The sequence below is a fragment of the Melanostigma gelatinosum genome, assembly GCF_949748355.1.
Source record: "Melanostigma gelatinosum genome assembly, chromosome: 11".
Taxonomy (NCBI): domain Eukaryota; kingdom Metazoa; phylum Chordata; class Actinopteri; order Perciformes; family Zoarcidae; genus Melanostigma; species Melanostigma gelatinosum.
In genome coordinates, this window is record NC_136644.1 from 3333116 (window position 1) to 3359740 (window position 26625).

Here is a 26625-nt window from a genome sequence, read left to right on the forward strand (position 1 = left end):
GTACGTTTGAAAGAAAAATCACCGTTTGTCTTTGAATGCTGGTGTAGAAGGCAATAAATACACTTTGGATTAAAAGCTGCATTTATAGAAGCTCAATAAAAATCTATGACTTTTACGCAGCAGGTGATTAAAAAGACCACAGCGTGGTCAGCCAGTTTCTACGTGCTTCTTCTCTGCTCCAAACACTCCTGATGGGCCCAGGCAGCTGCTTTGACACACAATGGCTGATATGGCTGCAGTTTCTCCACTGGCGTGCCCTCTGACCTTCAGCCAGAGCAGTATATATAGGCGGGGGAGATGAGGGGAAGGCCCCTGGCAGCCAAAATGAAGTCTCTGCTGTCTGTGTGCTGCTTGCTGTCCCTGCTGGCTCTGTCTGCTGCAGGTAAGGTGGACGGTTTATGTCTTATTTTCAAAATATTCAGGGTGTTAGTGCCGTCGGATGCATTTGAGTTATTTTAGCAGGTGTGGTATGTGAAATGTAAATGATGATCACCAGATATCTGCATAGGAATTTGATCTGTGTTTTTGAACATAGAGCTTTGTATGTCTTGACTGTGGACAATTATTTTACAGGTCAATAATATGAAGGAAACGTGAAACGATCAGTCTATTTTTATTGTGTTGTTGCATTACATGAGTATGAATATTCAACTAAATGTTACATCCAGGATTGATCACTTTGCTTCCTGCCAGTTGCGTTGAAATGTGTTTCAAAATGTGACTGACATCTCTGCTTACGTAACTCGGCTGATTGGGCAGGAACCGTGTACTGAATGTTACCCTGGAACACTGTGGAGCTTTGCGGTTGTACAAATGAAAAGCTCCGGGCTAAGGTGGCACCAGCTGATGGAAACTGTCCCTGACGGAGTGACTTGGACTCGCTACAGAGAGACACACTCTGCTGCAGCCAAAGCAAAAACTGGCAGAAATGGTCACTTTTTCCCACTGGATCTATTTCCGTTCGACTGACAAACTCGACTTGACAAATACAGCACACGCAATGATGAGATGAACGGGACGGTGTTACAGGTATAGAGTGTGTGGCTTTAATCAATAAGTATGAATGCTGAGACAGATGCTGATTAAGATGAGCCAGATGTGCAGACCCACCGCTGACAGGCTTTAAGCTCTGCTGTCTAAAAAGGAGACTGTTGCAAGTGTTAAAGCATGTTAACGAACCATTCATCACGTTTGAGTTGCACGGTAAGCAGGGTGCATGTCAGCGGCACCGGAGCTGCTGATGCATTTGTTGTTCTTGCTCTTGAAAGAGATGCTGAGTCACGCACCGCCGCCGCACACTGTTGCAGGCCGGCCTCGCGACAGTCGCAGGGACGAGTGGAGCGCCACACTTTACTGGAAATAGAAGTGGAATTATCCCTCCCTCTTTTCGACCCTCTGACTCATTGTGGGTCTATTTCTGTCCCAAAGATGTAGCATCCAGCTCACAGGCACCTGTCCCACTCTATCCCCGCCACACTGTGCTCATAGCCCAGGCCTCACTGCAGCAGCAGCAGCAGCTGGGCGAGGAGCCACCAGAGAGGCACGATGCACGAAACTCTGATGGTAGAAGCAGACAAAAGATGTGGGCCTCTGTTCTCGGGCCTCTGTTCTACCTAGAGACACAGAGGTGAGATCTGATTGGATAAAAGCTCTGCTTAAAACAAGCTGCACTGGAAGCAGAGCAACTGAGGAAGACAGTAGCTGTGCAATGAGAAAATAAGATAATGGGAAAAATATTTTAATAAATTATAAGACATGTAGTGTATTTAAGAAAAAATATGAAGTCATAAAACAGCTCTAACTTTGTGATTCTGTCGAGGCCAGCAGAGAAGGCCTTGCTGGCCCTGACGGCCCGCCACTGGTTCCCGTACATTTGATGCTCGTATCTGAATCATCACATCACGGTGCATCCATCACAGAACCTTTAGGATTTACCTTATTGGATGTAACGTAAACAAACCAATAAATGGTCATCAGGCAATAGACTGACCTTTTAATGTTTTGTTATTTAACTCTGGCAACATATCCTCTGCGGTTGCTGTTTATGTGTCAGCACATGCGATGCTGCAGCACTATTATATGTCTTTAGACAGCATCCAAACCCTCCTCGTGCCCCAATCGGAGCAGCCGAGTGCGGACAAGCTCACACCCACGTCTGCCAACGACGGCCAGGGAGTACGCCATGAATATGTGACCGTCTCTTAACATCAGCAGACCTTCACAGCCCAAATGGCACAGAGCTGTTTCGTGTGCTGGATTTTATTGATTTTTTATCTCTTGGATGATTGTGATTTTGGGACTTAAACTCCAATAACGATGCATTTCCATTGTGATCAGTGATGGCCCAGCCAAGCACTGGATTCCATTGGTTTCGCTCGTGGTGTTTGACCGGGTTCGTATTACATTGAACAGCGACGCGTCCTGGCTAGATTCGTACCGTGGCCTTTGCTTAGACTTGGAATGATATCAGACTTTTGGTAAAAGTCGAGAGAAAAACTACCATCACGATGCAGAAAACACTGCGGGACAAAACATCTTCACAGTTTGCGCGCAGTGGGGATGCTTTGGGACTTTAAACTTGATGTTCTCTGGTCACCGAAGCTAACAAAGCTTCCAGATACTCGAGGTCACAAGCGACATGATGAGATTGAAATGGTTTGGTGTGTGATTCAGGGCCTTAAAATAGAGCAATAAAAGCCGTCATGGAGGATGGTGCGGAAAAAAGGAGAGTACACAGAGTCCCGATCGCATCATGTCAGATAGATGAGCATTAGGACTTCCATATAAATGTATCTTGACTCAGAAGCAGCTGATCATGGGGTTGGTGGACTCAGCTTCAAGGCTTTACACTCATACTTTCACATCCACATTTAAAACATGAAGCAGCTGATAGCCAACCTTGTCATGTCATGTCAGCAACGTATTAGCTTATTTATAGTTTCAGATTGTGGCGTAGCATCCCTCAAAATCAACAACTTCATGTTTGTCTCCTGTTGACTCACTTCTGATTTGTTCGTCCCGATTGATTACAGCCCGTCCAGCTGAAGCCCGCGGTCCATCCACACAGGTGTATCCACTTGTTGCCTGATTGGACCTCTGCTCAGGGAGATGTGGGAGTGAACAAGTTGTGCTTGACTGACACATCCCTCATTAGGGCGGGACAACTTCCCTTGTTATCGTTCTTATTGGTACAAAGTTACAGAGTCCAGTCAGAGTAATTAAAAACACCTGTGAGGGTGTGCAGGGCCTTAAAGATTGGGGACATTGGGCTTTTTGGTTGGTTGAACTTGTTAGACGTCATTACTCTTAACTATTCTCAGTCTACTTATATGGAAATCAGATTTCGTTTAATTGAGATCAATGAAGTATCAAATGACAGCGTGAGAGGGGATAACGCGAAGTCATGAACCTACAGAAATCATTGGCAGAGAGTTGTAGTGAGCTTCAGCGCTAAAGGAGTGAATGTTGGACTTACATTCATCAGGTGACCTGAAACCGACTCTAAGTCAATTATAATGTTGCTCTCTAACTGCTGGACATGCAAATAATCAGTCATATCAGCTTAAAAGGTGTTGATTCGTCAATGATGTGTTCACAACTTCGGCCCCCGAGTGGCCTAAACTCGGTTACTGCAGGTTGAACAGTGTGTGTATCTCAGCGGTCTTCTTTTAGGTTGTCTACTGTAACTGTCCACCGTACGTCTGCTTCAAATAGTCCTCTCTGTGGTGTCACCATTCAAGGAGCTGAAATGCGAGTCTTAAATCTGTGAGGTGCTGAACATCTGATCTGCTCTGTTCTTGCACAGTGACTGAGCACTGGTCAAACACTGACGTAGCAGACAAAGGTGAGTGGTCTGCAGAGGTCCTGCTAGAGAGTGCAGTCTGATCGGTCAGTTGATTTCTGAGCATCTTCCGTTTAAAAGTAAATGACAATCAGGACTCTGATCAGGGATGAATTCTACATTTTTAATTGAAGAACTATTTGTCTTGGTGCTGATCAAAAGCTCAAACATTCAAAATGTTTTTGGAAAGAGACACCAGACCAGAGTTCTCCTGTCTAATCACTTATTTCCTCTTCTTAGATCTTCTGACGGGGCCCTCCATCCACGATGAGGATCCCCTGGTGCGTCTGCAGCTCCGGCAGCCGGAGGGAGATCTCTTCTCCTGTGGATGTGACACAACAGAGGAGCCCGCCAGCCAGAGCTCCTCCAACGACACCCCGGCCCCGGAGAGGGCCATATGCCAGCCCTGCAAACCTCCATCAGCTGTAGATACTGCAGACGATTCAGCTTCGACCTCGGAGCATGACGAAGAAGAGGAGGAGGCAGCGTCTGTGGAGGGCGATGCTTCCACTGAGGAGATTACAGGCGATGGAGAGGAAGAGGTAGAAGAAGAGGAGGAGACATCTGAGGAGAAGGCTGAGGATCAAAGTGTGGAAGAGGAGGCAGTATCTGAGGAGGTTGCATTGTCTGAAGAGGAGGAAGTAGCTGTGGTTGAGGAAGAGGAGGAGAAAATCGAGGAAGGCGAGGAAGAAGCAGAGGAGGAATTATCCAACGAGGAGGAAGAAGTGAATGAACCTCAGGAGGAAGTTGCAGAGGCAAAAGAAGCTGCTGCTGAAGAAGAAGCAGTTGAGGAACCAGAAGTTGAAGAGACTCAGGAGGATACAGCCGCTGAGGAGGACGGTGTGGAGACCTCCATACATGAGGCTGTAGAGGAGGAAGCTGCTGAGGAAGAGGTTGCACTGGAACCAGAAGCAGAACCAGTTGAGCTTCCTCAAACTGACTCTGAATCTGAGGAAACAGAGTCTGAAGCAATAGCAGAATCTGAACCAGAACCAGAGGTGACTGAAGAGCCTGAGACTGAAGTGTTTGCAGAGCCAGAACCTGAAGTCATTTCAGAGCCTGAGGGGATTTCAGAGCCTGAGATTGAGGTGGCTGCAGAGCCAGAGATAATTTCAGAGCCTGAACCAGAACCAGAGGTGATTGCAGAGCCTGAACCAGAACCAGAGGTGATTGCAGAGCCTGAACCAGAACCAGAGGTGATTTCAGAGCCCGAACTAGAACCAGAGATGATTTCAGAGCCTGAACCAGAATCCGAGGTGATTTCAGAGCCTGAACCGGAGGTGATTCCTGAACCAGAACCAGAGGCGATTTCAGAGCCTGAACCAGAGTCAATTTCAGAACCTGAACCAGAGGAGCCTGAACCAGAACCAGAGGTGATTTCAGAGCCCGAACCAGAACCAGAGGTGATTTCAGAGCCTGAACCAGAATCAGAGGTGATTTCAGAGCCTGAACCAGAACCAGAGGTGATTTCAGAGCCTGAACCAGAGGTGATTCCTGAGCCTGAACCAGAACCAGAGGTGATTTCAGAGCCTGAGATTGAGGTAGTTGCAGAGCCAGAGCCCGAAGTGGAGCTCGAGCCTGTTGTGGAGGTCACACCAGAATCTGCAGAGGAGGCGACTGTGGAAGGGGAACCGGTCATTGAGGAGGCGATGGTGGAGGAGGCACCGGTCGATGACGAGGAGGTGACAGTGGAGGAGGTGTCTTCAGAGGAGCCTGCACCGTCAAAACCCAAAGGTACAAAAAGACAAAACACCATCTGTGTTTGTCGTATGTCAGAAGTGTAACTCTCCTTTCACCTCAATAGAGAAGCTGTATCAGAAGGTATGCTTTGTTATAAAGTGGTAGCAAATTCTGATTCTTGTGTGACGGGACGTTTAGCTGAGATGGGCTGTGAAACAACAGCAACGGTCTCTATCGGTCTCTCCGAGGCATGCAAAGCCCCCTTAAAGGGGAATTAGCAACAACCTCTGGTACAGAAATAAACAAACCAAAATAGCAGAGGAAGGGAATAGATGGACAACAGCATGATATAACAGTTGGGCCTGTACTCTCCCCCAGATGGTCTTGTCACTCACAACTCAGGACACCATTTACCTGGAGCAGCGCTTTTACTTTGAACCCATGTCAGCATGAGTTTTTCATGATTGGCTGAAAGGAGTGGTTCATTCCATGGATGTAGCTTTGCAGAAAACAATAACATTGTGTTCCAGGCCTTCTCTGGCCGACTAAGCATTACTACTTCCTGTCACACAGGTAAATGCATGTTGACTTAACTCTCTGATCCTCCAATCAGAACATCAGGCAGCAGGGCGGGCACTGCGGGACCGCACCCACATTGAGAACACGCTGCGATTGGCTACTGCTGAACCCTCGACAGAGCTCTCAGGTGAGGAACAAAGACGTCTGAAAGTTGTTGACATAAGACATGTGGTTTTGAATTTCTTTGCTCGAAATGCAGTGAAAGGGCGTAAAGCTCCTCTCCCACCAGCACAAATATATACACCCAAACACTCGTGCATACGCACGTGCACAAAGGGAAAACCACATCCTGCTGATCAGAAATAGGATGCTCACTGACAAACACTGCTGTGCTGCCCACCGTTTCAAATGTCTTTCAGACGGTGGCTGTGGAAACGCCTGTGGTTCAGTATCGAAGTGAACATTGTTTACAGCAACATCGTCAATGGAAAAGAAAAGCAGATGTGTTTGCATGAGAATGAAAGGAAGTTCGAGACAATTTGGGGGGATTTTCTGCCGAAACTATTCTGAAAATTGCTTCATGATGTCTAGTCCTGGGGCCGTTGTGAGTGAGTGTGTGTACTGTATGCGTGTGTGTGTGTGTGTGTGTGTGTATGCGTGTGAGCGTGCAGACACGTCTTGAGGCAGGTGATTAATCAGTGTGAATGTGTAACTCATGAAAGCCTCTCTGTTCTCCCAAAGAAGACTCGTTCATTTCAAAGTGCTGCAGCAGAGCCGGTCTTCTAATCACCTCAGCTCCATTTCATCAACTTTATGAGGGCAATTCATCATGCACTGCCGCGGGAACTGTTGTAATCAGTAATGGTATAAGAGCATTAATAATAATCTTGTCCAACATGTCTTCTCGCCATTACATCCCAATTAACACATCCAACACTAGCTGCTATGAAGAAGCTGCTGAACATCTACCACACTGCCATCAAGCCAATGGAGCAAGCCTACAAGTACAACGAGCTCAGGCAGCATGAAGTCACAGGTAAACCAGCTTCCTTCTCGAGATCTCCCCTGGATTAAACGGCATGCAATGAGAAATATTGACCGTAGTAAACGGCGAATGGGTATCTCATCGAAATATTAATGTCCACACACACACTGATGGCACAGCCTGGGACCCTAACCCACAGTGTCTGTCAGGGACTTACAGGCCCACATGGGCAAAGCATTCATGTAAAAAGAAAAGGGAACATTACTGTCCACCAAATACACGTCACCTCACAGCTCCTCTACGAGTTCATAAACTGGAGTCGCACAAAAACAGTGGAGCACAAATAAAGTCATGATTAAGAAGAAATAAGAGGCAGGACCTGACATTATTCAAACCAGGCGCACAGAGAAGCACAATAAGGACTCTGTCTGCTGAAAAGTAAAGGGAGCGTTGTGTGGGCCAGACTCCCGACAACTTTGTTCCATTGCACTTGAGGGCAGGGAGTATTATTTCTGCTGAGGAGCAGGATGAAGTCTTCAAACTGGGGCGTGAGACTCTGGGACCCCTTGTGGTGCAGAATGGAAAGACTGTAATGTGTGAAGGAAACTTCTTTTCAGTCTGCCCATTTGATTTGGGTATTTTCTGTGTGCTTGTGTACATTTTAACACCGAGATGACACAAGACAATAAGGGGCGATCACACCACGTTGACTGTGCGAGGACCAAGAACGTTCTTGCAGAGTAGTATTCTGAATTAACCCGAGATAAACTGCAGCAAAATGTATTTTCATTCTTTCTCCCGCAAACCTTTTCTTTATGCGCATGTCTGTCAAACTGTAGATGGCGAGATCACCTCTAAGCCCATGGTGCTGTTCCTGGGACCATGGAGCGTCGGCAAGTCCTCCATGATCAACTACCTGCTGGGACTTCACGGCACCTCACAGGAGCTGTACACAGGTTCACCCTGATAAAACCTATTGACCTATTTTAACAAGAGTGGACCAGAGTAGTGAGGAAGATTCATGAATATATTACATGTATCAACATATCAGCTAAAAATCAACCAACAAACTATCAATAAATAAGCTTCACCCTCCAGTGCAGCTGGTGTTAAATCCTTCCCGCTGTCATCCCTCCACCAGGTGCTGAGCCCACCACCTCAGAGTACACGGTCATAATGAACGGTGAGAAGTCTCGGACCATTGAGGGCGTTGTCATGGCAGCAGACAGCTCACGGTCCTTCTCTCCCCTGGAGAAGTTTGGCCAAGGCTTCCTGGAGCGGCTGGTGGGCATCGAGATGCCCCACAAGCTGCTGGAGAGGGTCACCTTCGTCGACACGCCCGGCGTCATTGAAAACCGCAAGCAGCAGGAGAGAGGTGAGCGGCCATTGCTCAATAATGTTGTTACGTCAAAGCCACAGACACCCGTTGGACTTGTAGACTTACTACAACGATATATGCAACATCGAACCGACAGTAGACGGTGATTACCGTGACACACGGTATCAATACAACACAAACACCTCATGCATTGTGTCTGGTCTCTCCTCTTCCTCAGGTTACCCCTACAACGAGGTGTGCCAGTGGTTCATTGATCGAGCAGATCTGATCTTCCAGGTGTTCGACCCCACCAAGCTGGACGTGGGCGGGGAGCTGGAGATGCTCTTCAGGCAGATGAAGGGCCGCGAGTCCCAGATTCGCCTCATCCTCAACAAGGCCGACAGCCTTTCCACCCAGAACCTGATGAGGGTCTACGGGGCCCTGTTCTGGAGCATGGCGCACCTGATGAAAGTCACAGAGCCCCCTCGGGTGTACGTCGGCTCCTTCTGGCCTCAGGACTATGCTGCAGACACCAGCCGAGAGCTGTTCATGAAGGAGGAGACCTCTCTGCTGGAGGACCTCAACCAGGCATGATATGACTTCTTCTTCCTTTATTTTTCTTGACAATATGATTCCTTTAAACACCAGCTACATGACCACATTTTAAAGAGTTCAGCACACTTGTGATGTCTCTGAGGTAACGTTTTATTTGACACTAAATAAAAAGGATTATGGCTAAAACTCACAAAACACTTGCATTACACATTGTGACCATATGTCTCTTCTCATTTCTGTCTCTGTCCTTCTGCAGGTGATTGAGAATCAAATGGAGAACAAGATCGCATTCGTCCGCCAGCATGGCATCCGCGTGCGCATCCACGCCCTGCTGGTCGACCGTTACCTCCAGACCTACTCCGACAAGCTGGGCTGGTTTAGCGACCCCGACGAGGTGCTCCAAGACATTGTCGACGACCCGGACAAGTACTACATCTTCAAATCCATTCTGGCCAAAACCAACGTGAGCAAGTTTGACCTGCCCAACAAGGAGGCCTACCAGGACTTCTTCGGCGTGAACCCGGTTTCCAGCTTCAAGCAGCTCTCCTCCCACTGCAGCTGGACCGGCGGCTGCCTCCTCGAGAAGATAGAGAGGGCCATCTCGTACGAGCTCCCGGATCTGCTCGGCAGCGTCGGCAAGGCCGCAGACACGCCCGCACCGGCGAAGGCCGCACCCTCACCTCCGCCTCCGCTGCCCGGCACCTGTGAGGGTCCCGGGTGTGAGGAGAAACCCAAGAATCGCTGGAGGAAGCAGTGAGACGGATGGAAGGCGACGTGGTTGCAGGAGGAGGAACAGAGGAGGCGGATGGCGGCAGCAACCGGAGGGTTTCCTGTAACAATCCTCACTGCTGTGATTTTCAGAACTGGGTATGGAGACGCTGAGCAGGGAAAAGAGAGGGGAACATGTGCAAAGATGTGCTGAGCAGACCTGGGTTAGGTTTGCAACGATTATCTGGTACACATTGTCCTATAAGACACCCTTCTGGTATCTACTTGTTGTTTTTTCCACTATGGTTTAGTAGGAAAAAGAATGTAGCAAAAGAGGCTTGAAGTCAACTTTCCACCTGAAGCCATTGCTGTCTGCAAGAGAAACATACAACAGGAGAAATCCAAGATGTCTGTCTCCTGTGTAACCTTCCATGTTAATGAAATGACCGAATGTTTTCTGGTTTCTCACTGTGTTCACGTTTGTACATTATTTATTCAAGTTTTTCTGCTTCAGAGAAAGATGCTGGCAGCGATCGTACTAAACGCTGCCACTCTCCAAACTGCTGTGCTGTGTTTTTACAGTAAAACCAGAGCATGTTGTCCTTATTAATAATAATAACAATGCATTTTATTTGTAACGCACTTTTCATTTAAAAACAAATCTCAGAGTGCCACAGTGCTATTGTGTCAGGACGCTTATTTTCAAAGGTGGCACAACCAAATGGAGAAACAGGGTTTACCCGTCGTGTTTTCATTGAGCAGGGATCCAACCGTGTTTAGTGGCTGTGCTGTGCTGCACTGCTGGACACTGTACTGTCCTCTCGCCTCTATTGTACGATATACCACATTCATTGTAGAAGCACATTTTATTTCAAAATGTCTCAGAGCTGCACTGGGACTGATTTGACTGAATATAACAACATCATTTAATCGCAGCTTCCTGTTCATGTCAGCTTGTATTCAATGCCAACGCGGCCTTCCAGCCCGCTGAACTGTTGCTCGTCTTACCGCAAAGCGGCTGCGGTTCCTTTAAAAAGGCAATCCTGTCATTGTTCCTTTAGGTTCGTCTGTATTTGTCATTCTTTTGAGTGATTTCTTTTCAATAAACAACTAAATGAAATTCTGCAGTCTTGGTTTCCTTTCTATGGATACAAAGACATTACAGATGAAGTGTTTTCCCCTGACACAATACATAATTAATTTTTAGTTGTTATGGGGATTTGGAAAAGATGGGCCAAATGCAAGCTAAAAGCAGGAGCTCTCATCCTCACAACACACTGCTCTGGGTTGGAGAAACCACCTTCACAATAAAAATGTGCAGACTAATTTGTTCACACATAACAGCATTGCATGAATGAGAAACATGATTAAATGTGTAACAGCTGGATGAGCAAGCATCAGCCCAACAACCCATGAACAATGCACATGCTGCTGTGCGATAGCGGGTGAGTTATCCCCTGCAGTGACTGAAAACAGCCACCAGGAGGCGCCTCAGTTATGTTTCAGTCAGACGGACGACATAGAGTGCGAGGAAAAAGGAAGCTTTGTTTTATTTTCATCAGTTTTATTTGTAATTCAAAGTAAAGGAGAAAACGGGAGACCATTTCCTGCAAGAGAAAAAAAGAATTCCACATAATCTGTCAGTGATACACAAAGAATAGCAGCCTATTACACAGCATGTGGATATTCATATTATTCTCTCTGGGGATAGTTGGCCATGAATACATTTGGTTTATTCTCTGTCATAATAAATTCGGTTATTCTCATTTAAATGTGTTTCTGTTCAGCACTATGAAACAGGTCTGAAGTATTTAGGTTGAAAAGTGTCAGAACACAAATAGTTCCAATGGCATCGGCTACAGATGGACGTCTGCTTGTTTGTCATGTTAGTTTAGCGTGTTGGCTGATTTTTGGCTGATGGGAATGCCATTAGCCGTTAGTTATTGGTTGTAAAACGAAGTATTGGAGAAAAATTTTACATATCTCACTCAAACCCAAAAATGTAAACCTCGTGGTGGCTCTAGAGCAAAATTCAGAGGATCACCAAAGTCATTAGGATTCATCCTCTGGGCACATGAAGGACATTCTACAGCTGATGAACGATTTCAGTCTCGACCAAAGTGTTCTTTGAGCAGCAACAAAAAAATACTGCTGGTAATACTGCACATGGGCTTTCATGAAATAGAACACATTCAAGAACAAAAGCCTCGACGTTTAATGTGAACGGAGTTAAGCCTATTTGTCATCATATTCTCTGGCAGCTCGTCTCCTCACTGCTGCTTCTTTTAAACACTTTTATAAATCTGCAGCTGTCCTGCTGCTGACCCTGAGCTGTGTGAGTGTCACGTGACACAGGGCATGAACACACCCGTGCATATGTAATAAGTGCTGAACGTATAAGGTAATAATCGGTTTATTATCTGTGTTTGCTGAGTTGACGGGCAGTGCTCCCGGGTTTAAGGAACAATGTTAACACAGACTTATCAGTGCAGCTTCATCAACTCTTCAAACAGACCTCTTGTAAGCTCTCGAGCATAAGCACGCACACACGCCACCCTCATACCACACACACACACACACACACACACACACACTCACTTGCATGGTGCACAGAGGTTTATTGCTTTATTGGATTCAAAGTTTAAACATGACGGCTTGTTCAAAGGCAGAGGACACACATGTATTCTTATTTATTGCTGTTCACAATCTCATCTATCACCAGCTGAAAATACAGTGTGGTCCATAGCGACGCCAGTATAGTGTCCATTCATGCATATGCCTTGGATGTTTGATAGCCATAGAGACATAAATGACAACAATAACACGTATTGTGTAACAGGCCTTTGAACAGTAAACCAGCCTCCTTTATTTCTCATAGTATGTCTTTCTTCAATATATTTGGCCTTCGAAATTAAACGTTTGCCAACTGACAAGCTCCTTTCACACCTCTTTATTTATTTATTATTTATTTCTATTATTTATTTCTACATTCTGTGAAATCTGTGTGTAGTTTTGAGCCCCTTTAAAAACGACTAACCCAAACTCCGACCAGACACACCCCCAGACAATATGAAAGGTGCATCTTTACAAAGTGAATTATTGTACGATAGGAAAATAATATAGGAAATGAAATAGTCATGACTAGTAAAAAAAAACAAAAAAACTCCAGCTTTGTTTTTCTCAATAGATCACATTTCCTGGGAAATGTTTTCGACAGAAACATGATTGCTGCTTGATATCTGTGCCGGTTTGAAAGGGTTTTTGTGTTTATCTGAGAGAAAGAAGTACAACAAATACAACAGAGTGCTTTTATTGGAGACAAATTAAAGAGAAAAAGAAAGACATAAAGACTAATTCTGCTCCTCTCGTTAAGGCTCGTAGCCAATTTTGGGACGTGTAATCATGGAAAAGTGACAGATCAATAGTAGAATTACTGCCTTCAGGCATTGGCAATATAGTATTTTTTTAAATGGTGAACATTGTCAATGAGCTTTTATGAGTAATTCATGTCATGTTTTAGTTTGAAGTCCAAGTACATGTCTTGAAAGGCTACATAACAGGAATACAGTGCAATGTCATGTGCCATACGTCACTGCTTTAAGACAAACACATATTCATTAGAGGCACTTATATGGTGGGTTCAATAGGCCACACTAAACTCAACACACTCCCCGTGAATCAGTGTGTCATTACAGGAGGCGAATTAGGAACGACTGGGATCTGTGAATTAATATCTTGAGAACAGCCAATGTTAGTGTCACGTTCAAGGCAGTATTCCACCTGAAAACACTGCACTTGAGTGTGTAATGATGCAGGTGTGAGGCATGATTTAAAAGCTGTTATTAACGTTGCTTATGAGCAGAACCAGTTGACTCAGTTAAATGGCGTTTCACTTGGCTGCGAGTTTGTGAAATGCACCGCGTAGTTCGGTTCCCTTCCGTGGTGCAGGGTTCACGTGCAGTTAACAGTCCGCGCACGGAGGTTCATCCTTCTATTAGCTGCAGAGCGATTTCCTCCATCGTCCCACAAATGCGTGTCTGGCTGTGACACAACTTCACCGAGAAGTTTGTGCGCAACGGCAACTGTCATTCGCTAACGCTGGCTAAGTAGTTACCGTCAAACATCACGACTGACTGGATTCTTTTTGGATCGTGCTTCTTTAACCGACACAAGACGAGGCGTGTCCTTTGTGAGCTGTGTTCTGGAGCCGTCCTGTACAAGCCCACATTCAAATATTTAACTGATAATCCCATTTATTGTCCGTCCTTGCTTGCAAGGCAACACCGGAAACCGATTTTATTTTTTTTGAAACCGTGGTTCGCGTGACAGGCTGGTCACAGCAACCCTCGCCGCCACAACAGCTGGGGGAGGATTTCCGACCCAGTCACGGCGAAGATGGTGGCAGTTCCACGAGTGGAGAGATATCACGTTCAGACGGAGAGCATCCACGGGAGTCCCGCTGGTGGTCTGTTTTTATTTAGCCCCTAAACTCCAGCAGAGAGCGATACCAGGAGAGGGGGGAAAGGGAGGCAACCAGCGGCCGACGGAAGAGGACGCACCACAGCCAAGAGCGCGCAGTGTTGTGTTTGTTGGACACACGCATGCCAGCGGAATCTAGCGCTACCCAGACCGAAGGAATTAGTTGCGATAAGGAGATGGTGCCGATTGTGGGGCGTTTTTTGATCGTCCCACCGAGGAGGTAGACAAAAGGGGTTTCCTTTATTGCTCTGGGGATTTTCTACGTCTTTTCCTCTGAGGGGGGAGAGAGTGCGAGGGGAGGAAATCCAGCCTCAGCTCCAAATAACTGGGTCTCCTCTCCAAACGCAGGAAATACGGCCTGGGAAAAAAGTTTGGGAGCTTTTTTGGAAACCACAGGGGCCCGATCGCTGACGTTTTGCACGCGTTTTACGGCGTTGATGTATCAGTAGCCGACTATATTCGGGTTTTTTTTTGTATTAAGAGCGTCTGTTATTCCACAGATTACGCTGATGGAAAGCACACGCTGTTGGTGTTGTTATTGCAGGAGTTTTGATCATCACTATTTATAGACCAGCCTGTTCCGTCCGAGGCTGTTCCTCGTAGCTGTATATTTTGCCAACTGCGCGCAACAAGTTGCAGACACTCCCAGCAGAGGCAAACCTACGCTAATCTGGGTCAGCGGACGGTATTTTTCACTGCGTTTCTCTTTTCGGATTACGCGTCTTTGAATAATTCATACCCCGACCCCCTCTTTGGAAGAGGGGGAATACACGGTGGAGATCCGGAGTGGGAGTTCAGGAAAGGACGGGGCTGGATCCGTGGGAATAGGCCTGCCTGTCAGGCCTCTTATGATCTGGATCTTGGACTGGACAGGACTCCCGAATGAACATTTCATGGGCCACTGGAATAGAGATGAAAGGAGAACGCATGGGAGTAAGACATGCAAATCTTTAGCACACTGAGCCACGAGAAGGGGTGTAGTGGAAGGTAAAGCCGCCTTATTTACAGATCACACAACTTTTTTTAAATCAACGTAATCAACTGTTTTAAATCGGCATTATCACTAAAAGTAAACGACTTTATGTGAAACGAGAACACAGTCTTTTTAAGTGAGGACTTTATTTTTTTGGGAAAATATTTTTTCTTACACGCATTTAATGCTTTAAGCTGGACAATTCCTGCTGTCCACATATGTTTACTTTAGCACTATTAGCTGATCATAACGAGAATATTGTGTCGGTGTTTTTTTCTCTTTAAGTTAGCAAAGGAAGTGTAAAAGGACCATTCCTCGCGCATGGTGAAGGTAACAGGGACAGTGGACCTTTTTGAAGCCACTTGCTGCACAACGCCAACTATTGACAGCCTGTCGTTGTATCAGCTCATCCAATGAAGCTCTGGACCTGAATGCTGCAACAACGTAATTTCGGAATAAAGACAAATCTGGGATTTTTTCCCTGACGCTGGCTTTGGAATGTCAGCAGTATCGAGATATTGCGCGCACACACAGAGGAGGTCATTTCCAGTCGTGTAAAAACGTTGCATCACGAACCAGTCCTTTCCGAGAAGGATGTTCAATTCAGGAGGCAGAAAGAGTGATGACAGTGTTTTAACCTCAGCTGGCGGGAAAGCCGGGCTCAGGCCCAGAGCCTCTTTGGAGAAGGATACATGTAATGCGAGTAGTGACGCAAACCCGGGGTCGGAGGATGAACTGCTCAAGAAACTGGAACGGCGCGTCTTGTGTGAGTGAGTGTGCAGGCTGCTGTGCCGTGCTCACCATCCATGCACTGTGATTGTTCCAACAAACACCTTTGCGCGCTCTGTCTCTCTCTCCCTCTCTGTCTGCCCGCCTGTCACTCTCTTACCCCCCCCCCCCCTCCTCTCCGTGCCCCACGTGCACACATGGTGCCCAGGCACCTCGTCTAATTGCCTGAGGGCCATCAGAAGATATTATTCATCTTCAACACCTCTCCCCGCAACACCCTCGTCTCCTCGTCCCACCAGTCAATATGGCCACTCTGCAACATCACCGGCAGCTCCTCATGCATGGCACGGAAGTGAGCTGTGACTCCAGCGGCGATGGCGCCGTGACCGTGCGGATTAGCAACAGCGCGCCACACGTGCATCACCACGAGCCACTGAGGACTGCCAGCAGTGGAGCAGCAGCAGGAGGAGGAGGAGGAGGAGGAGGAGGCTACAGGGCCGTGAGGAAAACGAACCCTAACCTCCACAAATACAGTATCTCCTCCAGCTGCAGCTCGGCAGACATTAAACCGGCCGGGGTCTCAACTTCGAGGGTGGCCAGGAAGGCACCGCCACTGTTCGAACGCTCCGCTGCTCAGTGCTGGGACCCCAAGTTTGACTCCCCAATCCTGGAAGACGCGTGCCAAGAGAGGTGCTTTCCTCAGACACAGCGGCGCTTCCGTTATGTCCTGTTCTACCTGGCAGTGGCAGCTGTACTCTGGGGGGTGTACTTCGGGGTCAACAGTGACCGCTGCGACCCTGTGGCCTTCCTCGTACCCACAGCCTCCTTCTTTGTCCTCCTGGTGCTCCTCTTTTTGTTCACCTTAACCCAGCCCTACACATGGCTGTACAACCAAACCTCCTTGCTCCTGATCGCGCTCACCTTCGCCATTACCTTAGCTCCACAGACGCAGACTGCTGGCTACACTGAGTGGGCTGGCGGTGAGAACGCCTCATATCACTCGCCGGACCAAGTAGCACCGCCTCTAACCCCTTGCATCTCCCCCGTGGGCACCTTCTCCCTGTGCATGGAGGTTTTGTTGTTGTTATACAGCGTCCTCCATGTCCGTCTGTATGCCTCCGTGATACTGGGGCTCCTGTATTCTATATTATTTGAGGCATTAGAATGGCTGCCATTGCTTCAAAAGAGTTATGACACTACTAGATGGGCCACAGGGTTAGAGGGTTCAGGTTCCGATTGGGAAGAAGACACCCTCCGCTGGCTAGGCCCGGCCAAAGCTCTGCTCCACTTGTGCGCCCATGTCATCGGCATCCACCTGTTCATCATGTCGGAGGTGCGTTCCCGCAGCACCTTCCTTAAAGTCGGCCAGGCCATCATGCACGGCAAAGACTTGGAGGTGGAGAAGGCCTTGAAAGAGCGTATGATCCACTCTGTCATGCCGCGGCGAGTTGCCGATGAGTTGATGAAACAAGGTGACGATGAGGGTGGCGGTGAGAACTCTGGCAAGCGTTATTCCTCCGGCGCCTGCTCTGCCTCGGCCGTCTCAATGGGTGGCGGAGGAAGCGGTGGAGCTTCACAAGCCCAAAGTGCCACAAGTGCCAAGAGTCACCCGCACAACAATCACAAACGCAAGAAGACCTCCATCCCCAGTGGACAGATAATCTTTCGGCCTTTCAATATGAAACGCATGGAGCCTGTCAGCATCCTCTTTGCGGATATTGTGGGTTTCACTCGAATGTCCGCCAATAAGTCAGCACCAGCCTTGGTGGGCCTCCTCAATGACCTGTTTGGCCGTTTCGACCGTCTCTGTGAACTAACCTGTTGTGAGAAGATCAGCACTCTGGGAGACTGCTACTACTGTGTAGCTGGCTGCCCCGAGCCTCGGCCGGACCACGCCAACTGCTGTGTAGAGATGGGCTTGGGCATGATCCAGGCCATCGAGCAGTTCTGCCAGGAGACGCGCGAGACCGTCAGCATGCGCGTTGGCGTCCATACGGGCACCGTCCTGTGCGGGATCCTGGGAATAAAGCGCTTCAAGTTTGACGTGTGGTCAAATGATGTCAATCTGGCTAACTTGATGGAGCAGCTGGGCGTGGCGGGCAAGGTCCACCTGTCAGAAGCTACTGCCCGATTCCTGGATGACCATTACCAGAGGGAGGACGGGCAGGTGGCAGAGAGAGCCGGACAGAGTGTGGTGGAGAAACTGAAGGGTAAGTGGCTGTTCACCTCTAACTTCTCGTTGCATGTGACAAAGGAAGCCGAACCAAATCTGAATGGCTTGTTGACACCCAAATGTGTTTCCCTTTTTAAAAGATCCTGGACAAACCGCTCTACTTGTGAGCCACAGCCGTGATACAAAGCCGACCAGTGCAGCGACAGCTAAAAATATATCGTGGTAATAATAACGATAACAGTACTATTAAGAATAATAGAAATAGCGCATTGCATTTGAATATATTCGGACTATAGGGTAAAGATCGAATGCCTACATTGTCTGAACATGTTGCACTTGGTCATCAGGGTTTAGCGGGTTCACTGCGTGCCTAGATGACACTAAAATATTTGATCTGACCCGTTAGTCCTGTTGAAACGCTGTACCAACAGGAGATCGGGCGACAGGATTAAGAGATTAGAGCGCCGTGAACAGAGACATGTTGTGGGGTTTCATTTAACATTCAGAAGCAGCTGATATGAAATCGCAAATGTTTCAGTCATGACCAAACCAATTCAAAGCCTATATTTTTTTTTAGCGGCCCAATCAAAAGAGAATTATTTGATTAAATCCCTCTTGTAACTGTACAACGCTATATATTGCGTTTCACTGGAGAATACTCACCGTACAGAAGATGAAGACGCTTTAACGTCCGCGTCTTAAAGGCTGTTGTATTTGATGATGTTGCTGCACAGATCAGGCCTTCTCTTGGAATAAATACAGTTTTTAATCACACAAAATGTGTTTGGCTGAGCTGACGCTCAGTGCAATGTTGGGTTCATATCTCTTGACTGTGTTATTAAGCTTGTTGTTGTGGTGGGCCAGAATGTTTGAGCTGAGAGATTGCATCTGATAACAGGAGGGCTGACCGGCTTTACTGTACTGATGCAGGTATCGTACTGGATTGGATTTCAGTGGATTAAACAGGAGTTCATCATATTTGGCCAACGCTTGTAGGATGTGAATAGTGGTGAGCGACTTGTTCAACATCCACCCCCCACCCCACCATTTACACACACAAGCTCAGCCTGACTCAATACTCTTTGGAGAGCAGCATCGATGGACCTAAACTCTCTCCAGCAGGGGATTCCTCGTGGGCTTTCTAATCTTAGGTCTCTCACAGAATAGAGACTGTATGATCTATTGTCAGGGCCTTGTGTCAGAGTGTATTCACACTTGGCTCTAAATGGTGCCATCGCTCTCTATTTCCAGACTGGCAAACAGTGGCGGAGTGAGATGTTGACATGCAGCTTTTGTTGAGGGAGTGAAAACGGGGAGAACGGCATCTCGTGTCCTGCTGAAACAGAGACGCACAGTTTGCTGCTCCGACCACAACGGGTTGCTTCTCTAGCAGCGACAAAGAGGGGTTGACATGGTTTTTTTGTCAGAATCACATAACTACCACTTTGTGTAGGAAATAGAGAGACTGGAGATATTTGAAATCAATGAACAAATCCGTTTTCTGTCGTCGTTCATGATGTTGGTGTGATCATCATGAATTCGTCCCGTTTTCCCGAGATTTGTCTCGCAACACCTTGAGTTTTATAAACTAGTTTTTAAATAGTCTACATGAAACAACCACATGGTTCATACGCTCTTTTGTGAACCAAATACTTGACAAATGAAGAGTAGTGAGTGTTGTTATCATCAGTAACTGTGCATCACGACATCTCGGTGTAAGAGTTCATCACAATACGTTTCCATTGAAAGACGGTAAATGATCATATTGAATCATCGCTCCTATCTGTCTGTTGGCTCTTCCGTCTTTCTGTCTTTTGTCCCCCTCCCCCGTCTCTTTCTCCGTCTCCTTCCCTTCCACTTCCCTCCCTCTGCTTTTCCTCATCCTCGCTGTGTCATCACATTCATTGCCTCAGCCTCTCGCCTGTCACCCAGGCCTTCACGTGTGGTCTGTTGTGTAACGCTGCTTTATTGCTGCTGGTCTTTCATCAAGGCTTTGCTTTCGAACCCCCCCCCCCCCCGAGAGATCTGCCGCATATAGCGTGCTTTCAACCATCCTCTTTCTGTCAGTCCCTAAATAAATACCCATCACCACGCTTTCCTTTGAACAACAACACCGAAGCAGAGTTGGCTTTGTTTGACCATGAATGCAGCGAGTTGGTAGTTTGTCAGCAGTTGTATCAGAAGTGCACTGAATCTAAGTGTTACATTGACGCAGCGGCAGTCAATGTCCCACCGAAGTGCAGTACATGAAACGTAGACTTTGTCAAGACTGTATTCACTGCCAAATCGCACACATCTGCTGTGTGTGTTTCATGAAAAATGAAGGCATGAGTCATACCCCCCTGTTGACAAATGCAGGTATGCAGTGATGATTTAGAATACTCGGCTAAATAAGCAATATTTTTATGATCTTAGATTAAGTTTGAACTGTGCAAAACTCTGAAAAGTACACAAATACAGTGTATAGTGTTGTATTGCTTTGGAACTCTTAATACTTTCATTTTAAACAGTTTGTGTGTGCCGGTCGAATTCATAGACAGTCACTCTTTGGCCACCCCGGTGATTGTCAGCATCTACTCTTGCTTACACTTCCCTTATCTTCTCCGTGTGTGTGTGTGTGTGTGTGTGTGTGTGTGTGTGTGTGTGTGTGTGTGTGTGTGTGTGTTTTTAAAAGGGCTTTTCATTCAAGCACATCAGGACTACGGTAGCAAGCTTCTCCCACATCTGCCCAAAGGATTTCTTCCCCGTCTATCTGTGGTTGTCTCAGGAGATGGCCGTTTTCACGTTTCACTTTGTTGTTTATCGTGCAGTTTTCCTCACATTTTACTCTCATTAAAATATACTCTCACAGCTCGGCATAGTTCAGCATGTTGTATGCATCGGCAGACTCAAGGTTCAGGCCTTGAACTGGTCTAATGGTGTCATAGGTTGACACTGGCATCTGGTCAGTTTCAGTCTGGAAGTGTGGAAGTGTGTGTTTGCGCGCACAAATTTGTGCTTGTTTGCGTGTCTTTTTCTTTGTGTGTGTGTGTGTGTACATATACACCAAACAACCTTATTCTTCCAAAGCAGTGTGTTGCTTTGGGAAGTTCATGGCCTCCGGATGGTTCGTCTGAGCTAAATCAAACATGTCACTGAAACACGCAGAAGCAAATGGCAGACCGGCCCTCAGTGGGTCGTTTGCCATTCTCCACTCTGGCTTTATCTTAAAATCCCCTTCTTCATCCTGTTTTCTCCTGTGGACTGAGGGAGACGCGACAGCTAGATCACCATAACACACGATCAGTAGTTTATTGACCTTAGCGCCAAATTTCATGGAAATACATTCATGAGTTTGTGTGAAGTTCTGTTGAGACTGGGACTTTTAAACGAATGGGTCAAGACAAACGGTAACTTATCTGACGGTGAGGTTTTCCTGGCTCACTGATGTCATGAAATGTCTACACATTGTATTCAGGCTGCGTAGGGAAGGATGGCGGTTTGTCACGAGCACTGCCCCACTTTTCTTTGTTCATGGCAGGACTTTTATTTACAAGAAGAACAAGACCAGGAGAGGCTAATGTATTTGTATTGCACCTTTCATCAAGAAGGCAATCGGAGACAGAAAGGCATTAAGAGAAAATATAAAACACGAGGCTGAATTGTATTTAGCCATTTCAGTTTCAGGGCATGCTGACTCGCTTTCATTGCTTCTTGAGATTCTTGACATTGTTAATGTTATTAGTAACGCCGGTGCTTTTTCTACGATGACAAATCTAAATATCTGTTATTAAAAAAGCATATTCTGCCCAATCTAGAGATGAGTTGATTAATTGATGAGTTCATCAGCAGAAAATTCTTTATTAACAAGAAACATTTATGTCATTTTAAGGTACATTTACTAAATATTGACCGGTTCCACTGCAATAATGAATAATAATCATTAACAGAAAACTATAAATGATGAATAAAGACAAAAAATAATATAAAAAAGAGAAAAAGAAGGGTGTTTCATGTTTACTTTCTGCGGCCGAAGTTTCTCAGCCTTTTTCAGCAGACTTTAGTTTTATTACAGAGCTCGGGGAGAAGATAAGACATCAAGGACATAAAACAAAATGACTGATCAAAGTCTTTGTGCCTGAGATACATAGATGCACGTGCACACACAGAGTTTTATGACTGAGAGGTGAGCACAGAGAGTAGAAACTAATTTCGGCCTTTTATTGTTGTCTTTGTAGAGTAAACTCCCTGTGCATGTGTCTCTGTGTTCTTCCCTCTCCTGCACTGTGACACACACTACTTTCAGTGTCCCTTTGTACGTCAGTAAATATCTCCTATCCCGTGTGCCTGTGTTATGTGTGCGTTTATGCGAGAGCAATGCTCCGTATGAAGTTGAGCGGGGACGGTTGCCCTGAGGCCTGTGACCCAACATGGTGTTGTTTCGGCGCCGCTTCGACTTCCACCTCATTGGTTTTCAGCGCCGCCGCTCCTACAGGGTTCACAGGTCAACTGTAATCGCTTGACTAGGTGGTCCTGCAAGCGTGTCTGCGTGTCTCTGTCTGCGTGTCTCTGTCTGCGTCTGGTTGTCGTTGTGTATGATAACGGCGTGAAAAGAAAAATAGCATCCAGTAACAGGAGAGCTGCACATGTGAAATCAGAGGAAAGACGACGACCAGGCAGCCGGTGAAGGAGAGAGACAAAACAAATACATTGCGATTGTTGTCGTGTTAATCGGCTAGATTGCTGTTTCTTTTGTTTTTGCACCATTTTTTACCACAACTTGTGTCTTTACCCTCGGTGTGGCTTTCACACCATAGGCAGTTCTTTCATGGATTAATCCCGTCCTTCTCGTGACTTAACACACGGTTAAAAAGCCGTTTTGAAACCTGGCCAGCTCGTCAAATTCCTCTTGTCTAATATCCTTGACAGCAGCAGTGTTTTGTTGCTTGTGCGCCTCTCATATCCTCGTAAAGGGACACGAATCTATTCCATTTAGGATTCTGTGGCGCACAAGTTTGAGTTCCTGGTTTGTTTGTTTTTATTCACAATGTTTTGGAAATGACCTCCGTCTGCATTTGACAATGCACATGGCCAACAGACGTCACATTTTCTGAAATATTGATACAATTCAGCAACAAGTAAGAGGTTTAACAGAAAAGACATTCAAAGATCAGCGCTGCTCTGCCTGACTTGCCAGTGCTGCACACGCACGCAAATTGTACCGGAATGGACCTACAATAACTCACATAATGTCTTCCTACAGTATTATATTAGGTAATTCCTAATCTCATTATCAGTAATGTGTGTGTGTGTGTTTCAGAGAGAGAAAAGACAGATAGTCTTCTTTCTTCTCTTCCTCACGCTCCTCTTCTCTCACCCTCTCTCCTAATAGAGCTGTAATAACACTTTCTCTCTCTCAGAGTCTGTTGTGTCAGACAGTCGTTCTCTCTCCCACATCGTTGTCTCATCTGCTTTTTTTTTAATTCATCCACCGCACGTATTTCACGAAAGATTTGTCATTCCTATTTCTCAAGAATGTGTTGAGTCAAATGTGTGTGTGTGTGTTCAGTGTTGATAAGCGTGCCCGACCCTGTCCTGTCCTAGCCCGATTGGATGCGTAGTGTGCCAACACATACACTCAATCTTTAGCTGGCAGTTAAGACATTCATCCATTTTTAGAAGAAGCCTGAGTTCATTTCTGTGATGAACTAAATCCAAACGGATGAGTCACCTGCTCGTATTGTATTTCATTATTTTTGACCGGTCTGTCCAGGATGTTGTGTTTGTGTCATTCAACGAAGAATTACAGAACGGTGTTTGGACGAATCGTATTTAACAGACACTAAAGTATTATCTCATAACCAAATGAAGCCCTGCAATGAATTACAGGAGTGTGACCTGTTACGGGTGGATGCACTCTCCACCTGCTCTCATTTGCTGTTTTATTACACACACGGTGACTTGCATTTCCTTCACTGGCACCACCCTGCAGTATTTTATTTGCCCGTTCAGCAGCAGCTCAGACCACCAGGCCACCGGCAGTGGGTTTTTTAAACTTTTGCAATGCTGTCACTTTGGGAAAATATTTCCTCTGTCGTGTCAAGCACACTGCTGGTTAATCGAACGGTGGATCGTCTTGATAATTCACTTCCTGGTGCCCAAGGCCTGTCTGACTATGCCGATGCCTGTCACTGTCACTAACTGACACACTGGGCCACATTATCTCCTATTTATCTGCCAGTTAATCTGTGTGTTTAAAATTCCACTTTTGCGACAGCTGTATGTGCCAGTGTGGCAACAGCAGCTGGTTGTCTCTACTGTCCCGTGTGTGTGTGTGTGTGTGTGTGTGTGTGTGCGCCAACTCAAGTATGCTGGAGTGGAGCTGTGTTAAACGGCTGTTCTGAATAATAGATACAGAGTGCGACCTCAAGCCTGTTAAAAAATCCATGAGCTTCCTTTGCACTGGTTTATAGCTGAAGAGCGTATAAGAGAGAGAGACAAAGAGGGTTAACAGCCAACTCGGGGGGGAAAAGTAAGGATAAGACTTGGCCAATCACTGGTCTGTAGTCTGTAGACCGTGTATAGGCCTGTCATTGGCCGCCCATTGCTGCTGGCATTCTCCTCCCCTTCCATGACTGTAGCTGCGCCATCTGTGTTACAAAGACACCGACGCTGCTTCCTGTGCTTAGCGCCGCCCAAGACGATTGGTGTCGGTTTGAAGAAATACAAACAAGCCTGAGCTTTATTTTCTCTCCTGTACCAGGATGATAATGTGGGGAGCCAGACTTTGTCTCAAACACAATATGTCAAAGCACGAGCAGAGAAAGCGAGACAAACACACGGAGTCCTTCTTATGGTGGCGTGTGGTCGTGCCAGTCGAACTGTTCATTCATACCTTACCCCAGAATGCGACTTCACCGGGAGTCCCACACTCTGTAGGGAATGTCAAGAGGGCAGTTGTCGGTTCGCCAAAGTGCCTTCCTTGCAAGGTGTGCCCTCTTTCCCTTAACCCGCCTACTTCAATAGACAATTTGCTCTGTTTCTCAGCGTGCCCTTTGGCCTCAAAGAAGTCACATGAAGTTGCTCAGTATATGTAGGTGGAGAATGACTACAGGGAAGAGTCCGAGGTAGAAAGCTAGTTTCTCCAATTAAGGAGGATAGCGTTGTGTACCCCTTACTGGCATTACTGCTTACAACATTAGCTCTCTTGCGTTACATGTTTGGATCTTCAAGCGCTTAAAAAAAACAGTTTATGAATTTAAATCTGATTATGCGAACTGCGAATATTCTATTTCGTCACTTCGAGAGAGAGAGAGAAAAAGGTGTCGGAGCTTCCTTCTGGTGCGCTCCGGCAGCACAACACCTATAAGCTCACACACGTGTCATTCGGGTAGGCGGTCCTTCAATGCGGCCCAGGACACATTAGCATATGCACCGCTAGAATGATGTGGCCATATGCGGACCACCGCTGAATCAGCGATTGGATCTCGATTTGTTCTAAACACGTCTCGGGTGCATTCACTCCCAGAGTTGTCCACTTGCGATTGGATCTCCCAAGACGCACGTTAATGTCAGGTCTGAAAAGGCTGTAGTGGAGAAATCGGCATGCTTCTACTCTGATGGATTTCTCAATGAGTAAGTGTTGAATATTAATGCAAAGTAGTGAGACAAGAAGTACGCCCTTTTTAAAGACCTGAAGCTCTTTAAGTGTTGTAGTTTGTGTTTTAGAATGAAAGAGATGCCACGAACCAAAAACCACAACAATATGGCCACTGTGAATGTCAGATAAAATACTGCAAATTGGTGATTTTCTTTTTTTAAGCATGAAAGTGCTTGGAACAAATCCTCTGAGATGTCTGTCTAAAAAAATGTAAGTACTGGCTTTCAAAAACCTGAATCGGTCAAGTGCTACTATAAACGGCATGTAACGCGCTGTTCCCTGGTGGTCTGTGGAAGGAGTGAGTCGTGTGACATTAAAAAGAAGAACAGAAGAGAGAGAGAAGAAGAAGAAGAAGAAGAAGACGGAGCATGTTTTCTGGTCTTGACCCTTTCCCAAGGATTTCCCACAGTCTCTCCCAGGGCAGCAGGGGAGTTATGTGTGTGCGTGTGCGCATGCAAGTGTGTGAGTGGTCGACAAATCCATGCCAGACAGCAGAATGAAGCAGAATCAAGTGCGTCTGTGCACCCCTGAAATTATGCTCAATGAAGAGAGGACCTAATAAGTAGAACAAACTCCGCTGTACACGTGTATTCTAATTCCGCGACGCTTCACCTCCCAGCATGCTTGGAGATTAAATGTGGCCAAGTGTTTGCTCATGCATGAAACACAGTGACGTGTCAGTTGTCGTTGGCTCGGTGGGTCACTTCCTGCTCAAGGACTGTCCTCTGCCGCTGAGCGACAGCCGCCCCCAGAGAAACTCTAGCCTCTGTGAAGTGAGACACTACAATGTCTTTTAACAGCTGTGTGTGTGCGTGTGCGTGCGTGCGTGTGTGTGTGTGTGTGTGTGTGTGTGTGCGTGCGCGAGAGAGAAAGTGAGTGACGCAGTGACTGTCAGAGTGCGTCAACTGTCAACTCACGGCACTATATGTCACAAACACAGACACACACTTGTAGGATCTTCAGAGGGAAAGCAGATTTTGAATGAATAAAACAGCATGTGTGTATTATTTAACCAATAGTCAGATG

At 46.5% G+C, this 26625-nt stretch overlaps 2 protein-coding genes across 8 annotated transcripts in view; both read left to right on the top strand.

Annotated features, from left to right (window-relative positions):
* The first annotated feature begins 308 nt into the window (after positions 1-308).
* LOC306784866 (uncharacterized protein) lies at positions 309-10748 on the top strand. 2 transcript variants are annotated; one of them, XM_079279023.1, is made up of 9 exons: positions 319-382; positions 3806-3844; positions 4082-5575; positions 6135-6227; positions 6981-7076; positions 7865-7981; positions 8167-8400; positions 8582-8931; positions 9155-10748. In XM_079279023.1, exons 1-9 carry the CDS (start codon positions 325-327, stop codon positions 9653-9655), a joined length of 2982 nt encoding a protein of 993 aa, XP_079135149.1. In that variant the 5' UTR covers positions 319-324; the 3' UTR covers positions 9656-10748. The 2 variants fall into 2 exon arrangements, with proteins under 2 accessions (XP_079135150.1, XP_079135149.1); XM_079279024.1 differs by lacking the exon at positions 3806-3844 and having other exon boundaries at positions 309-382.
* A 3714-nt stretch (positions 10749-14462) lies between these two features.
* The window catches only part of LOC306784468 (adenylate cyclase type 9-like), a 31426-nt gene continuing 19263 nt past the window's right edge, over positions 14463-26625 (top strand). For all 6 annotated transcript variants that reach the window (XM_079278473.1, XM_079278477.1, XM_079278474.1 and 3 more), the window contains exon 1: positions 14463-17997. In XM_079278473.1, the coding sequence (XP_079134599.1) occupies positions 16092-17997 (1906 nt within the window). In that variant the 5' untranslated portion in view covers positions 14463-16091. The remainder of the gene's footprint in view (positions 17998-26625) is intronic.